General features: G+C 44.2%; 1 protein-coding gene across 5 annotated transcripts in view; it reads right to left on the minus strand.

Annotated features, from left to right (window-relative positions):
* The window catches only part of ARL15 (ARF like GTPase 15), a 415164-nt gene extending 400791 nt beyond the window's left edge, over nt 1–14373 (minus strand). For 3 of the 5 annotated variants that reach the window (XM_087443273.1, XM_087443275.1, XM_087443272.1), the window contains exon 1: nt 14256–14318. Coding sequence is in view for 1 of the 5 variants with exons in the window: in XM_087443271.1 (XP_087299397.1) it covers nt 14256–14303 (48 nt within the window). In the remaining 4 variants the exon portion in view is untranslated. Of the gene's footprint in view, nt 1–9593; nt 9774–14255 lie in introns of all 5 variants that reach the window. The other 2 variants (XM_087443274.1, XM_087443271.1) reach the window with 2 other exon arrangements.
* Nucleotides 14374–17380: the final 3007 nt, after the last annotated feature.

Below are 17380 nucleotides of genomic sequence, written 5' to 3' on the forward strand. Positions count from 1 at the left end.
ACTCAAGGCCCATGGTACTCAACCATGAAACAAACTCCTCTACACCCACAAAAGCTTTGTTAAATGTCCCTTCCACTTTGTGACCTAATTCAACCCCTCGAGATCACCCTCGAGGATCTCCAGACCACTCCTCCTCCCCTACTCCTATCAAAGAGCACAGGACCACGTTCAAGGACTCAGGACAACGAGCATCTAGTATCTAGCACTGTCTACCTCTCCTTGTCAATGACATTGGCCAACCTTCCCTTCATTCACTGAGGATTTCTTCCTTTCTTTTTTTTTTTTTTTGTGAGGAACTCAGCCCTGAGCTAACATCCATGCCAATCCTCCTCTTGACTGGCCCTGAGCTAACATCTGTGCCCATCTTCCTCCACTTTATGTGGGATGCCACCACAGCATGGCCAGACAAGCGGTGCGTCAGTGCGTGCCCCGGATCCGAACCCCGGGCCGCCAGCAGCGGAGCGCGCGCGCTTAACCGCTGCACCACGGGGCCGGCCCCCACTGAGGATTTCTGAATCTGGTTCAGCCTTTCATTCCAACCTCAGTCCTGCCCTAGTCCTGGTTGACTTCACCATCCACAAAGATTCTCCATCCAACACCTTGACTGTACTTCCTCTTCTGCCTCCTAACCTCCCCATCTTTGCAGCTGCTGGCCATAGCCACACACTGGAGCCTCCTCTCAGAGACCTGCCCTACCTCTACAACCACAAATTCACACATCCTACTGTCTGCCCACAGTGAACTTCCTCTCCCTCCAGTTCTCTGAACAGTTACTCCAAGGAACACCTTTTGGCCAGCCTCATCAAGACAACCAGTCCCCCTGCATCCTCTTCCTATTCACCCTTCCCTCTTTTCCATTAACTCAGAGCTCATGGTCTATCACCTCAACCATTTTCTTGCCAGAATCCTAAATTCCTCTACCCTACTATCCACCCATTGACTCACTGTGGAAAAATCCTAACCCTTATCAAGCTAATTGCCCATCCTCTTGAAACCTACACCCAAACAGCTACAAAGTCTGGAAGAAAAAAAAATAATAATAAAGGCACGCAGCCACCATTTGTGTTATTGCTCAGTCATGGTCTCTGACTTCAATAGTGCACAGCAACAGACACTTCTGGTTCCCTGGTCATCCCTCACTCTCATTCTTCACCGTGGCTTCTTCAGACCCAGGCACTCAAACCCCTAACCCCACCATATTTCAGTCACACTCTGCAAAATGAGGTCACATTCTACTTCATCAGCATTTAACCATCTCAAGTTCAGTGCCATTTAAAAAGGAAAGCCGAGGGCCGGCCCCATGGCTTAGCGGTTAAGTGCGGCGCTCTGCTGCTGGCGGCCCGGGGTTCGGATCCCAGGTGTGCACCGATGCACCACTTCTCCGGCCATGCTGAGGCCACATCCCACATACAGCAACTAGAAGGCTGTGCAACTATGACATACGACTATCTACTGGGGCTTTGGGGCAAAAATATATATATAAATAAATAAATAAAAAGGAAAGCCAAGCCTCAACTCCCTCACCCCTCCAGTTACAGCCCTATCTGTCTTCTCTTTCATGGTGAAATTTCTTGACAGACTAAACTACTGCAGTGTCATTTCCTCACCTCCCACTCCGCCTCTGAGAACGTTCTGGCCAAGGTCACTACTGACGTGAATCCAGTCACTTTTCAATCATTATCTTTCATGATCTCTAGGCAATCTTGAACACAATGGGCCACTTCCTCCCTCTGCAAGTCTCCTTCTCAGCCTTCTTGAAGGACACTCTCCAGGTTTTCTTCCAACCTTTCTGTTCTTTCTCTTGGGCTACTTTTTAGGTTCCTTTCCTTTTGCTAATCCCACAAAAACTGCGTGCCTACTATGTGTCAGCATTGACTGAGGCAGTGGGGCTTCCTCGGGGTTCCTCTCCTCCCACTCTGCACAATTCTCCCTGGGCAAGCTCATTCGTGGCAACGGCTTCAGATGATAACTGAATCTAAATGGTTAAGAATGTGAGGTCAGGGGCTGGCCCCGTGGCTTAGTGGTTAAGTGCGCGTGCTCCGCTACTGGCGGCCCGGGTTCGGATCCGGACATGTCAGGCCATGCTGAGGTGGCGTCCCACATACAGCAACTAGAAGGATGTGCAACTATGATGTACAACTATCTACTGGGGCTTTGGAGAGAAATAGGAGGAGGATTGGCAATAGATGTTAGCTCAGGGCCAGTCTTCCTCAGCAAAAAGAGGAGGATTGGCATGGATGTTAGCTCAGGGCTGATCTTCCTCACCAAAAAAAAAAAAAAAAAGAATGTGAGGTCAGACATTAGCCAGATCTGAGTTCAAATTCTGGCTTCATCTTCAACACGTCATGGGAATGATACTCAATTTCTCTAAGCCTCAGTTTTCTAATCTCTAAAATGATAATAGTAAATGAATAATGCATGAAAAATACACCATGCCTCCCATACAATAGTAATAATATAATATAATATATGGTGAGTAACAATAAATGTTACCTATTGTTTTTAACTACATCTCCAAGAGTCATCTCTGAGCTCCCATCTTCCTACATGAAATCTCAACTTGAGTTTTGCACAAGCAGCGCAAATTTGGTAACACCAAAATCAAACTCCTCATTTTCCCTCCCATCATGCTATTCCTTCAAGTGTGACCCACCACAGTACATGACCCCATTAGCCATCCCAATGCCCGTGGTGGTTCTAAAACATGCCCATAAATTCTTCGACTTCTTCCCACCAAGAGGTGGTGTCCATCTCCCGCCCTTGACCCTGAGCACGCCTTCGTGACTGCCCTGATGAACAGAATGCAGAATGTGATGCTGCATGACTGCTGAGGCTAGGTTAGAAAAGACCAGCAGCTTCTGCCAGTTTCCCTTGGTACATTCGCTCTGCAAGCCTTCAGCCTGAATGTGAGAAATGCAGCTACCCTGAGGCAACATGCAGAAAGACCACATGAAGAGAGAGGCCCGAGGAGTCCACACTTTTCCAGCCCCCAGCTATATGCGTGTTCCCAGGCCAGATGCCAGACAAGTGTATGAACAAGCCTTGAGATGACCCCAACCACCATCTGACTGTAACTTCATAAAGGATCCTAAGCAAGGACAGCCTAGCTAAACCCAATTTACCTCCAGATTCAGGAGTAAAATAATTGTTTTTGAGTTAAGCCACTGTTTTAAGGTAGTTTGTTACTCAGTAATAGATAACCAGAACAATGCTCAAACCAAAAACCTGAGAATTATCCTTAAAATCTCCTTTGTTCTCATTTTCTACAACTAATTACAAAATTCTGGCAATTCTTAAATGTTGCTTAAATCCATCTACTTTTCTGTATCCCTCCACCGCTACCTGGTTGTGGATACCATCATTTCATTCCTGAATCAGGACAGCACCTTTCTGACTGGTCTTCTTGCTCTAGTCTGGCCTCCCTCTCCCAATCCTTCTTCACACCGCAGCCAGATCTAATCATGTCACTCCAGGCAAACTCTGAAGGTTCCCATATGCTAGGCTCTGCCTCTTCACGTGTAGCAACTGCTCCTGACTCTGCTCCAGCCACACTGAGCCCTTGGAGTTCCCTGAAGTGATGGGTTACTCACCCCCAAGTCTCTACACAAGCTGTTCCTTCTGCCTGGCCCTCGTCCTGCCTGTCACTGGGCCAACTCTACTCAACTTCAATGTTGCAGATTAGAAATGACTCCTGTGGGAAGCTCTCCTCGGCCCTCAAGCCTAGGTTAAGTTTCCCCTTCTTATACTCCCTTAATAACCTTTATTTCCCTCTAAATAGATTATCCACTCCTAAATGTAATTGCTTATTTTTCATCTCTACAAGGGTGTAAGTTCCTTGAGGGCAGACCAATGTCTTATTCACTTGTATATCCCTAAGGCCCAGGACAGCACCAGAACATAAAAAGCTTATAAAAAATTCAAGTTGTTTGAGTGAATAAATGATAAATTATGTAAAGGCAACTTTATGATCACTTAAATCATAGTATTAGAAAGAAAGAATCATAGTATTAGAAAGAAAGACTGGAAAGAAAGATAGCTATTCCAGAAGGGATCAAGTACAGGGCTTCAAAGTTTCTTCTCTTCTCCATTGCAGTAATAAAAATATGTACAGATGAAGATTATACACGTGTCACCAACCCTTATAACAACTGAGGCAGTTGTGATTACTCAATCTGTTCTGACCCTGTTTCCTCATCCATAAAATAGGAATAATAATAGTTCTTAGACCTCTCAGAGGGTTGTTGAAAGGACTAAATGAATGGTGAATACATATTAAGCACTTCCTGCAGAATCTAGAACAGAGTAAATTCTCAATAAATATTAATAATCATCACCACCAACTTTGCTATTACATAACTTTGACTTAAACAGCAACTGAGGGCCAGCCCCGTGGCTTAGCGGTTAAGTGTGCGTGCTCCGCTGTTGGCGGCCTGGGTTCGGATCCCGGGCACGCACCGACGCACTGCTTCTCTGGCCATGCTGAGGCCGAGTCCCACATACAGCAACTGGAAGGATGTGCAACTATGACATACAACTATCTACTGGGGCTTTGGGGGAAAAAAAATAAATAAATAAAATTATAAACAAAAAAAACAAAACAGCAACTGATTATATCCAGGCACTGTTCTGAGTGCATTACAAATATTAACTTATTTAATCAATGCCAAGAGCTTTAAAATGCAGGTATCCTTTGACCCTACAAATGTATTTCTAGAACTTGATCATAAAGCAACAATACTCCCAAGGATTAGAAACAATGCATGTAGTAATCTCCCTTTTAGAGATTCACCATGTTCATTTGCATATTAAAGGCTGTAAAGAAACTTGTCTGACCCAATTTCCAAACATACTTGGCAATGGAACCCCTTTTTGTAGTAAGACTCATTAAAGTACCAGAGAACTACTGCTCCTTACGATAAGACCACCGTAAAATACCCAGAAGAGTTTATATGGAATGTCCATTGCAGCATTATTTATATAACAGCCAAAACTGGAGCAAACATAAAATACCCAATGAAAAGGTAATTAGTTAAGAAAAGTATGGTTTACTAGTATAATGCAGAAAATTAACATTGCAGAATTGTTAAAATTTAAACATTCACAAGTGTAAAAAGCAAGCTGTAAAACTATATCTTCATTATGATGCAGGGTTGAAAAATGTCACCTGGTTCTCTGTGGGTTGCTGGATTACAGATATTTCTTTCCATCGTGCTTTGCTGTGCTTTCCAAATTTCCTTCACTAAGCTTTCACTTTAAAGTAATGTTACCAAAATAATCTTAGTCCTTGCACAGGCAAGAATATATATGTATGTATATGTTTACATGTACCTGTGTTAATATGATTACAAAATGATCGTTATAAGCTGTAAAACAAACTGATGAATCATAATAGAGACTGAAATGCTCATAAAATTTTATTAAATAATTTATGTGATTCATTGTGAGTACTCAAAACAAGAAAACACACACACAAAACTAGGCCTCAAAACCAACAACTAGGCCCCATGGCTTAGCGGTTAAGAGCGTGCGCTTCACTACTGGCGGCCCGGGTTCGGATCCCGTGCGCACACCGACACACCACTTGTCCAGCCATGCTGAGGCCGCGTCCCACATACAGCAACTAGAAGGATGTGCAGCTATGACATACAACTATCTACTGGGGCTTTGGGGAGAAAAAAGGAGGAGGATCGGCAATAGATGTTAGCTCAGAGCCGGTCTTCCTCGGCAAAAAGAAGAGGATTAGCATGGATGTTAGCTCAGGGCTGATCTTCCTCACAAAACAAACAAACAAACAAACAAAACCAACAACTGGGGCCGTCCCAGTGGTGTGGTAGTTAAGTTCATGTGCTCCGCTTTGGCGGCCCAGGGTTCACAAGTTTGCAGGTTCACATCCCTGGTGTGGACCTACACACAGCTGATCAAGCCATGCTGTGGCGGCATCCCATACACAAAATAGAGGAAGATGGGCACAGATGTTAGCTCAGGGCTAATCTTCCTCAGCAAAAAGAGGAAGATTGGCAAAGGATGTTAGCTTAGGGCCAATCTTCCTCAAAAAAAAAAAAACCAACACCTGTTCTCTTTTGTGAGCTTCTCACAAAATCCAAATAAGATCCCTATATATAAAAGCAGAAATGGTAATATCCAAACCCAAAATATAAAACAAACATCTACTGAGACATATAGCAACATTTATTAATCTCAAAAACATTAGAGAAGTAAAACACATTTCAAAAAGATGAGTGGTATGTTACAATTTTTGTAAAATTGTTAACACACACAAAAGAATACTCTATATTGTTTATGCATGCATGCAAATATAATAAAAATGCGAAAACATACACGAGAATGATACCCACTAACTTTGGGACTGTTGTCACCACTGAGAAGGTTGGAGAAAGAAAGCATGGGGGAGCAGTAGGCTTTAGCTATAATTTTTTTTTCTTTCTGGTTTTTTTTTTTAAAGTGCACCAGGGTTTTGAACTTAAAGTGGCAAAATGTTAATAACTGTTCAATCAGGGAGGCAGGTACATAGAAGTGTTTATTTTCTGTACTTTTCTGAATACTTGTATTTATTAAAAATAAAACTTTGAAAGAACTGTATTTCATTTTAGCTCTTGACTCCATGTGTAGATTGATTAGAAACAGATGCAGCCCTTCTGAGCCTCAATCAATGGTCCTGGGATGGCTCCAGACTCACATCTGCCTTCCCCAACAGTGAGAGGCCAGAGAAGCAGCTATCCTATTGAAAAAAGAACCCAAAGGAATCCCTCTAGGGGAGACATGGACACAATTACCAGGAGATAAGTCCTTAACCCTGAGAGAAACAGTCCAGAGGTCAGAACAGTTCCCAGCAAACTTAGGTAAAAAAGAACCTGATAAATTAGACTGTCCTGCAAATCCAACTTTTCAAGTGGTTAGACGGTATCAAAATCATGTAGGTGTGTTTGGCTCTGAGCCAAAGAGCAGAACACCAACGTTTATGCAAAACAGTGAAGGAGACAGTAGGTCAACAAATGAAAGCAAATCAGTGAGCAAACTCTCTCACCATAAGGTACAAACCCACACAGCTTCCCCAGCGGGAGCTAGGCTGTCACTGAGTTCCCAGGAGGGCATCTCTCAAGTAACCACACGACAGCAGCAATCAAGTGACCCCTCAACTTCCGGCATTGCGTCTATGATTCATGGGGCCCCCTCACTCATCTTCTGAACAACTATTAATTATTATTAGGTAGGCATTACTGAATAATGCTCACAAGCATGGGCTTGGAATGTGCCAAGCTAGGCTCATACCCGAGTCCTGACACTCCACGGGTTACATGATTCTGGCCAATATTCCAGCCTCAAGTTCCCTCTTTCCTAAGTCAGTAAGTCTTTTGTAAGTCAGTAGTATCTGGTTAACAGGACTGTTGGGAGAATTAAATTAGGTAGTGCAAGTACAACACTGCACTGTACTTCGTACATAGTCTCCTATTTACCAGGCACAAGACTCAATTCTAGTGATAAAATGGCCATCAAGGGGCCGGCCTGGTGGCGCAAGCGGTTAAAAGTGCGCGCGCTCCGCTGCGCCGCCCCGGAGTTTGCTGGATCGGATCCCGGGCGCGCACCAATGCACCGCTTGGCAAGCCATGCTGTGGCGGCGTCCCATATAAAGTGGAGGAAGATGGGCATGGATGTTAGCCCAGGGCCAGTCTTCCTCAGCAAAAAGAGGAGGACTGGCAGATGTTAGCTCAGGGCTGATCTTCCTCACCAAAAAAAAAAAAAAAAAATGGCAATCAAGATGGTCAGGGACCCCGCGCTGATTCGAGTGACAGACTCTGATGACGGCCATTGCCCCGGGGTCATTCAGGGGATATCCCCATGTCTTAACTTAAGCACTATTAAGCACTAGAAGTCAGGACCAGCTACATAACTTTGGGGGCCCAGCACAAAATGAAAACGCCAACTGCCAGAAATTAAGAATTTCAAGATGGTGACCACAGAGCATTAAACCAAGCGTGGCGATCTTCTAAACATGGCCCGCGTGGCCGCATACCCATGAAGCCAGGCCTGCTGGAAGTCACTGTGTCCAAACACTTTGCAGACACTCAGAAATGAGGGTCAACCAGTACTGGGCTTCTACACTCATCCAAACACCTGAAGCATTTGGGAAGATGTCAGCACGGCAGAACTCAAGGAGGCTGCAGGCTCCAAAATAAAACTCATCATTAATTCAATCTGTGAGAAGTATCAGGGGAAACTCCCGTTTTCTTATCTACCATGCATTCACCAGACCTTAACTAAAAAAAAAAAAAATCTTCCCTTCTCTCCAGTCAATCTCAAAAAGAAACCCTTTATCATTAGTGTCATCAGGGACTTTGCCCAAATGAAATCCATAAGGAAAAGGCTACTCGGGGCCTCGTGCCTGCTGGGGACAGCCCCACTTTCCAGGCAGCACTTGGTAAAGGAGCATAGCAGCCTTCAAATAAGCTGACAAATAGATCCTGAGTCTCAGTGACCTCTTCAAAAGAAAATTGGGGCTTGTGGCAGACAGGAACTAGCCCTGAGGTGACACTAGGGGGCTGAGTAACACAGTTGCCTGGAAACCCATTTGTGGTCATTCAAAGAAACATTAGATGCTGAAGGTCACCTCAGTGACCATAGTCAGCACTCTGTAAGGCAGAAGGCTCAAGATACAACACAGCTTTCCGTCTATCTTTCTATCCAGACTTCTTAAAGATCATTTAGCAGAGCCAAGTCCTTGAGGAGGCGGGAACATCAGTCAGCCTGCTCCCGGCCCCTGGTTTCTTTTACTGGGTCAAGGAGCACTTTTATGGACCCCTTTACTTAAGCAGCAGCATAACATTTACACAAAATACATTGTAAAAATTTCAACTGCATTCCAACAGCTTTAACACCACAAACTGGAAGGAAGGCGATGAGAGGGAGGACTCTGGGGCCACAATCCTAGCTCTACTGCTTGTTAGCTGCAGGAATTTGGGGAAATTACACAACTTCTCTGAGCCTCGGTTTAATGCCATTACACGTAGATAGTGTTTACAACTTTGGCACACATAAGTGCTCAATACACTGTTAACTGATTTCACCCTCATAACTCATATGCTTAATTCCCCCCATCCCCCAGCACGCCAACAAGCACACGGCTTAGGCGTCCTTCAGAGTGCAAGCTCCTGGCGGGTATGAATCATGTCACTGTATGTCCTCTCCCAGGACTCACACTACCAGATTGGAGCAACACAGCTCGAGGACCAGAGCTAATGCCTTGACATCCAAGTTCCTGCCTAACGGTAAGGATGTTCTTAAAACTTTTTTGCTTTGAGAACTCCAAGATGGTAGATCTGTTTATTGTGTTTGCATTATTTTTATCTTATGATTAATAAAATACTATTTACATGACTCTGCCTAATCCAATTGCAGTTAAGACTAAAAAATGCTTGACCTATATTATTACTTTATAGTCAGTTTAACCATAGTCACAACACACAACTTACAATGTTCATAGTCATTCAAGGTTAAAATTAGCACACTTGAAGATAACTGAACATTAGATAAAAATCACAAATGTGCCTTTTTGAACAGGCTCATTTACAACTTACTAGAACCTATGGGCTGTGTTCTTTGTAGCACATCGTGAGTTTCTGTACTTGGTTGGTTGGTTGCTTGCTTGCTTAGCTGGTTTTCATTCTGCAAATTGTGATGGATTTGTGCTGATCCATCTACCTCTCTCCCCAGATCTTCCCCACTGACACACGAATTTTTATACTTGCAGGTACAGCCTGTGACCAAGAAATTGGGCAGATTCACCAATCTATACAAAGAAGAAATCTAGAACCCCAGCCTTATTAAATGGCAAAGAGCATATACAAATGCAATGATCATTAATTGACAATTAGCATCCAAGACTCACCAAGCATATTTAGTTGCCACATTTTCAAGTCCAACTTTGCATTTTAGTTCACAAAAAAATAAAGAAACATATAGGGGCTGGCCCGGTTGCTTAGTGGTTAAGTTCGTGCACTCCACCTTGGCAGCCCAGGGTTCACAGGTTTGGATCCCGGGCACGGACCTGCACACCACTCATCAAGCCACACTGTGGCGGTGTCCCACATACAAAGAAGAGGACGATTGGCACAGATGTTAGCTCAGGGCCAATATTCCTCAGCAAAAAAAAAAAAGAAACAAACACATAAAATAAAAGTACCAGAAAGCCAAGGAGCACATCAGAAGCTGCCTCCTCCCCCATGTGCCTTATCCAACCTGTCCTGCCACAGGTCCCTGTAGAGCCACCTGCCTGCTGGTCCTACAGCCAAGGGGATCCTAGCTGGGTGCTCATCCCCCATGATATTCAAGGCCAGGCACAAAGCAGAGGTTCCATAAATGTTTGCTGAATGGATTAATGAAAATATCAGAATGTGGTTTTATTTTTATAGGTATTAAAAAATCCTCAAGAGAGTCTTGTGACTTCCTGCTGGCTGATTACCACTCCAACTCTTTCCATATACTGAGACTAGTTTAAAAGGTAGGCCAATATTTACCACTGAGCAGTAATAGTCATTCCACAGGAAGTATAAGAATAATATCAGCATCGTAACCACAATACATTAGCATTTTACATCTGAAAAGCAGTGTGCTGTGTATAAATCACCTTCCCTCTATTATCTCATTTAATCACCATAGGCATTACACAAAGCATCACAAATCTTATTGCTGTTGCTTTGATGGCAGAAGGGAGAAAAGGTGAAATCCAGACCAATCAACATGTAAGAGTTAGGACAAAAAAAATTTTAACTAAAAGGAATCTAGAAGTTAATCTTGTCCAACTTCCCAGGAAAACCTGGTAGATATGTTTTTCTCTTTCATTATAACTTGACTATTTTCTCCCACCTTATTCGAAAAGCTCTGCACATTGTCTTACTGGTTCTACCCGTCAGAAGAGAGAGAGAAAGATGCTGGTACTCCCTGTTGAAACAGCAGCAAAATCTTTACCCATAGATCTGACAGGTGTAAACATGGCCTTTAATGCCGATTATGACAATGGGAAAAAGGTGTGTGGCCTCCTAGGCAGATTCCCTTAACAGGAAAACCAAGATTTTTATATTTAAATTGCCAGCCAGGCTAAACAAATTATATCTTGATAATCTTAAAGTTTAAGAGTAAAGGATACATTCTGCATTCCCCAGAACAAAACACCTAATCAAAACAGATTTTATCTTGTCTCACTTTAGAAGCTGGCAAGAAAAGTAGAATTGTCCCTTCTGTCTCATAGTAACTCAATTCAACAAATAATACTGGGCCCTACTATGTGCCAGGAACCAAGTCAGGCACTGGGTGATACATGCAATTATTTAGGATTAGTAAATTACCATTATTTCCCTGAACTGAAATCAATAAAAATCCTGTCTTAAATATTAAGGTACTATCCCTGGCCCCCACATTGTCACCTTTAATTGAGAACATTTCTTTTAAGAAATCAACAGCAACCTCTAAGATCAGAGAGATTCATCATCTGTTTTAATATCCGCAATCCTATTAAAAGCTGTTAAAAATAGTACCTCTACGGTTTTCTCATTTCTCTTCCTTTCCACTCTCCTCCAAATAAAAAAGGTTAAGTGATAACATCCAGTCTAAAGAACAATGGACAATACATACACACACAGAGCTCCCTCTTCCAGCTTCCAACATCAACAACAAGAAAGTCAAACACCGATTAAAGAGAAAAAAAGAAGAAAAGAAAAGATGGCACACACCATGATTCCTGTCCAGTGCACGGGCAGGATGCTTCCTCTAGTCCACAAGCTCAGCAAAATCTAGAGTCAAACTCGAAAGGAGCATTTTTTTCTGGAAGGTAAATAAAAGAACTGGGGAACTGATCTATTTTAAAAATAAGACCCCAGATGCAGTCAATGAAATTTTCATTTTTCAGAAATTGGTTTTTAATAAACACCATGTAAAAATTAGGCATGAGCAACCAAGTCAATCTGAAAGGCAAGAAGAAAAGAATGATGTGTGGCACGTCATTTTCTCTGAAAGTGGATAAGCAAAAAGTAAACACAAAAGACCACCACAGGAGGGCTGTTTTTTTCTTTTTTTTCAGTCCAGTTTCAGTAAAAACTGGACTTAATGTTTAAGGATTTTCTTAAATCCTTTCACAGGGGATACCTGGCACACTCATAAAAACTGACATTTCCTTTAAGATTTTTTTCTCACATCCAATGATTAGCCAGTGATTTTTATGGGACTGTTTCACTGCACTTGTGAATTTTTTAAAAAGCAGAGTTAAAGTGACAAAACAATGAATTTTTTAATACAAGCGCAAAAGTTGGGTTGTGGGGGAGTGGCAGGTAAAACAAAAAGGCCATGTCAAATTCAAGGCCCACTGATTTTGCCACAAAACTGCTAGTAAATTGACAAAGAAATTAATCTCCTTCTAAGGTAACCTAGATCCCCACAAACATTCCTCTACCCATGCTTAGACGCTCCGGAAATTAACCTGAGTAATTACCCCAGAGTTTTCAGTTTTTTTTCACTAAATGCTTTGGTGGGTTTGGCACCTCAAAGACAAGTCTGCGATACAATTTGTAAACTTAAAACACACCCAGTAAAGAAAAATAATAATAAAACGACCAGAACCGCTTGACTTCCTTTTTAGGAACTACTTAGTTAAGTATCCAAAATTAGCTCTCAGCAGTATAGGTAATGCCACCCTTTCCTACTTGGTAATTATTCTCAACAAACTTTGGCTTTAATCTGGGTAGACTGCAAGACAAAACCATAGAACTGTATAAGACAAGCTACAAATTATAATCAGTTATTTAATTTAGAAAACAATCTTTAGGAAACATTTGGCAACTCTCTTAACCTACATAACACTCTGCATTTTAAAGAACGTTTACAATCAGATAACCCCTTTAACCGGCTCTAGTTGTGGGTGGATAACGTCCCTTCATCACAAAAATAGAAATTACTGACATCAACAAATGAACAACAAAACAGAATTTGAACTCAGAAATTTTGACTCTGCTCCATCCACAAGGTCATATATTAACTGCAATCACCACCCTTCCCCACAAGATCATCAACCACGAAGCCTTAGGGGAAACATCTCCTTCAGCTAAACTAAAATAACCCCAAATACCAGGTAACGTTATAAAACCAGTCCTTGTCCAGCACTTCTTGATCATGGAAGCATTTACAGTCTTTCTTAGTACAGCCTTAAGTGGAATTCCTAGAAGGCACTGGCAAATCTCTGCCAGGCCAATCGGCAGTCGAAAACCTACTGCATGTGTCCAACAAGATGAGAGGAGAATCAATGTTTTTAACCATCTACTTCAACTCTGCACTGCACTAGCGGTTCCGGCTAACAAGGTAAACCTGGTAATTGCATAGGATCGAACACAGCCAATGTCAGTGAGGATCCCCCTGAACACAAACAGGCAGCTCTGGGGAAATATAATTTCTGGAACAAATTCACGGTGCTTGCATAATTCCACAAGCACACACTAGGCAGTTTTTAAAATAATGCTCAGTCCCAGCACCGTGCTGACACTTTTCCCACCTAAACTTCTCAGCACAAGCCTGGCCTAAAAGCACAGCTAGGATCCCATCCGTGCACAGGGTAAAGGCGGCATGCACCCACGACAGGAACGGTGGGCAACGCCTGCCCCTTCCCGGACCAGTTCTGGCCAGACTGCGATGTAGTTCAGTCCCGTCTACTTTATGGTAATGTGCTTTTAAACCCTCTCCGCGATTGAGGTCATAGCTTTAGAGATCTAATAACAACCAAATGACTGGGGCTGCCGGGCACTTAGCGAGCCATTCTGGTTATGGCTCTTTAATAGTACCTGGAGTCCTGCTGAAGGGAGAGCGGAAAACTCCTGCTTCCGCGGAAAGAAAGTCCTGTGCAGAGCGCAGAGGGAAGCCGAGAACCCGACCGCGGGCAGGGGACGCCCCGCCGCCGCCGCCGCCGCCGCCGCGGCCCCATCTCTCGGGCAGCCCCAGCGCGCCCCTCGCCCCGCAGCGCGGCTGGCCCGGGCCGCACCTTTACCTGTCAGCCCCAGCAGCCCTCCGCGCTGCGGCCCCGCGGTCCAGGCGGCCGCCCGTGCGGGTCCCGGCACAGCTCTAGAGGCGGCTGCGGGAGAAAGAACCCCAAAGGCATCCCATCCCAAAGAAAGAAAGCAAAAAGGCTGTTCCTCCAGGCAGAGGGATATCGGGCACGTCGGCGTCCGAGAGGCGACACGCCACCCCTGCCCCGCACCTACCAGATAATCCATGTACAGAAACGCCTCAGTTATCCGGAGATCAGACATCCGGCAGCCTAAAGCATCCGGAACGGCTCCGAACCCGGAAAAAAAAGCAGCGTCTCTGGCTGCGAGGGAGCAGCCCCTGAAAAAGCCAGCAACAACGAAAATAGCCGAGAGCAGCCGAGGAGCCGAAGATTACACAAGGGGCGCGGCGATTGGCCGGGCGGGCGGGCAGAAGGAAAGGAGAGCGCTCATTGGCTGCGGTGACTATAAAAGGCAGGCCGCCGCGGGTGGCACGAGAGAAGCGCGGGAGCGGCCAGGGCGCTGGTTCCTGTGGACTGGGCGGAGGGGCGGAGACGGGGACGGGGGCGGGGGTGAGCGCGAGGGCGGTGCAGGCGGAAGAACCAGCGGGGAAAAGCGGAAAATCGGCTGGTGCTGCCTGAGTTCTGTAGCCTCCTAGCTGGGTACAGCCGAGCAGAACTCTGCCCTAGTGCTGGAGAGCCTTGGTGTTCCCTCCCACCGCCCCCCGAGTAGGAAGCTAGCGCTGAAACGTGGGAGGCGTGGTAGCCGCCGACACTTAATGCCTCTCTCCCGAGCGATTTCCTGAAGGCTCTGCGGCCTGGAGACGGCACATCGGGCAGGCTTAAAGTGTATCGGAGGGTAATCTGAACAGGCAAGCCGGTGACTCGGGGGTGGGAGGTGGTCCTGGGGGGGTCCCTCCCCACCTTCGGATGAGAAACGGCGAAGGCAGACAGCTCCAGCCTGATGTCCCTGGGGGTACAGTGAAGCCCCCGACGCGGTCAGAGGTAACCCAGGAGGCTGCCTCTTTACGCCGAATTGTTCCCGGAGAATTCACTCTCCACCACGTGAAAGGAAAAGACGAAAACTTTGGGGACTCGATATAAGTCGATTGTAGACCTCAAACACTGGGGAAGAAGAAGGTGATCAGTTGTTTGCATGCTTTGAGTCCAGTTACAGTGAGCACAAATCCATTGCCCGTGAGGAAAATGAGCAATAGAAGAAACTCTCTGGAAAGACCCAATTAATACAGTGTTTGTGACCCGATGTCATTTTAAGACGTAAAAGTATCTGTAAGCAGGTGCACTTGAGTCTTATACATTTCCTGGTTAAAAAACTTGGAAATTGTCATTGGATCTCACTATTGTATTAAGCTGGGGGAGGGGGAGCTGAGTCAGACAAGAAGCTGGATAAGAACACTAAAGGCTTTATCTTTTGAAGATTCAGGCTACACAATGCCAGACATCTTATCAGGCTCAGGTGACTGCAGTGTTTCCCCACCAGAGGTTAAGGAGGGTGAGGGGATTGCGCTCGCTTGTATCAATAATTAGAGCTTCCTTACAATAATATATCAAGAGTAAAACTTCAATTGAAATCTTTCTGAAGTGACTGCCTGACTCTGTTTTAGGGGTTGGATTTTTATTTTCCCCCTAATTTGGCACCTTTGTTTTTTGTATCCTCAGGAATGAATTTCCATACAAGTTTGCCTGGGGCTGCCCAAACAGTTCTATTAGATGACAATAGAATTCATCCTAAACATGCAGGTAACTCAGAGAGTGCAGCCCTTTAGAGGGAACTCCAGGTTGGTGAGCCATGTGATTTTGGGTAAGCTATCTCATCTCCCAGCTGAAAAATGGGAATTCCTATGGCCATAGGGTTTTTTGAAAAAACTAAAAGACTGTCAATATGCACACTTAGTACAGAGCTTGACTCTCTTGATCCAATTTACAGACAAGGGTGTGTGTGTATAAATAAGAAATTCTACTCCTGAAGAAATTTCAGTGAGTTTTTGCCTATGCAGGAGCTAACTCAACTGAATCGCATTAAGCCGTTGGATCCAATTTTGACTGTTCTTGGCATTCTATTAAATCAAACACATGTAGGTTTAGAACACATTTTGACCTGGATTCTGAAGGTGATGAATTTCCGTAAACCTACAGCACAATTGGGCCGGCCCTGTGGCTTGGTGGTTAAGTGCGCGCGCTGCAATGCTGGCGGCCCGGGTTTGGATCCCGGGTGCGCATCGAGGCACCACTTCTCCGTTCATCCTGAGGCCGAGTCCCACATGCAGCAACTAGAAGGATGTGCAGCTACGACACACAACTATCCACTGGGGCTTTGGGGGGAAAAAATAAAATAAATAAAATCTTTAAAAAAAAAAAAAAAAACCTACAGCACAATTGGTTGAAACTAATTGCAGAAGTTGAAGGCCTCTCTAACTTGCTAGCAAAAATAATTCAAATAGACAAGGAACCTTTCGGGTTTGTTTGTTTTCTTCTTTCCATGAGGAAGCATATTGCAAATAGATAAAGAGCTTGAGTTAGTAAAGAGACACCTTTTGGTCCATTTTCTTAGTGATAAATGATGTCTTGACTACCGCCAAGTCAGACTCTTGAGAAGCCTGTCAGTTTCTGTGCAGGGGAAGATAGTCACTCAGGAGCAGTCGGCTTCTGCCTTTACTTTAAAAGCTAACCTTAGAGAAAGTCCTGAACAGCAGGTCATTAAAACCACAACATGCTTCATGCTACCTCTAGGAATTAGTAAATGAGCCCAAAGCAGGGTGATGAACGAATGTGTTCAAGGAAAAGTTCCAAAGGCTGCACCATTGTACTCACCCTATTCCACACCATTTGCACATTTGTTTCAACTGGCACCAAAAAAAGCCTTGTGTTCCGTGTAATGTATTAAAAGAATCATATATTGCCTTTTGGAAGAGTCCTTGTAAAAGAAACCCTGAAGCTTCAGAACTCCATATGGAGCACATTTTTCTAATTAGGTGTTAATCTTCTGGGATGTTAATGTGTCTACTCTTGTGCACAAGAAAGAGGCCAACTAGATTATGTTGGTATAAATAGATAATACACTACCCACTACATGAAGCTGCGGTCTTAGCTGATAGGGGTGATAGTAACAGTAGTAATCACCCTAATTCATGTTAAAAATAGAGTGTTGAGAGCTTAGAAGGCATTCATTCAGCTTATCCCACTATATGCCAAGTAACAAACTGCAGTCTTGAATAAGACATGATCTCATTAATGTAGCCCTGCCTTTGCTCTCAATAAAAAGAATGACCCTCTTCCAGATGCATAAGAAAACATGGATAAACTCATGAGGCTATTGCATTA

Source organism: Ceratotherium simum, chromosome 18 (assembly GCF_057802395.1).
Source record: "Ceratotherium simum simum isolate JZ-2026a chromosome 18, ASM5780239v1, whole genome shotgun sequence".
In the NCBI taxonomy this organism is placed as follows: Eukaryota; Metazoa; Chordata; class Mammalia; order Perissodactyla; family Rhinocerotidae; genus Ceratotherium; species Ceratotherium simum.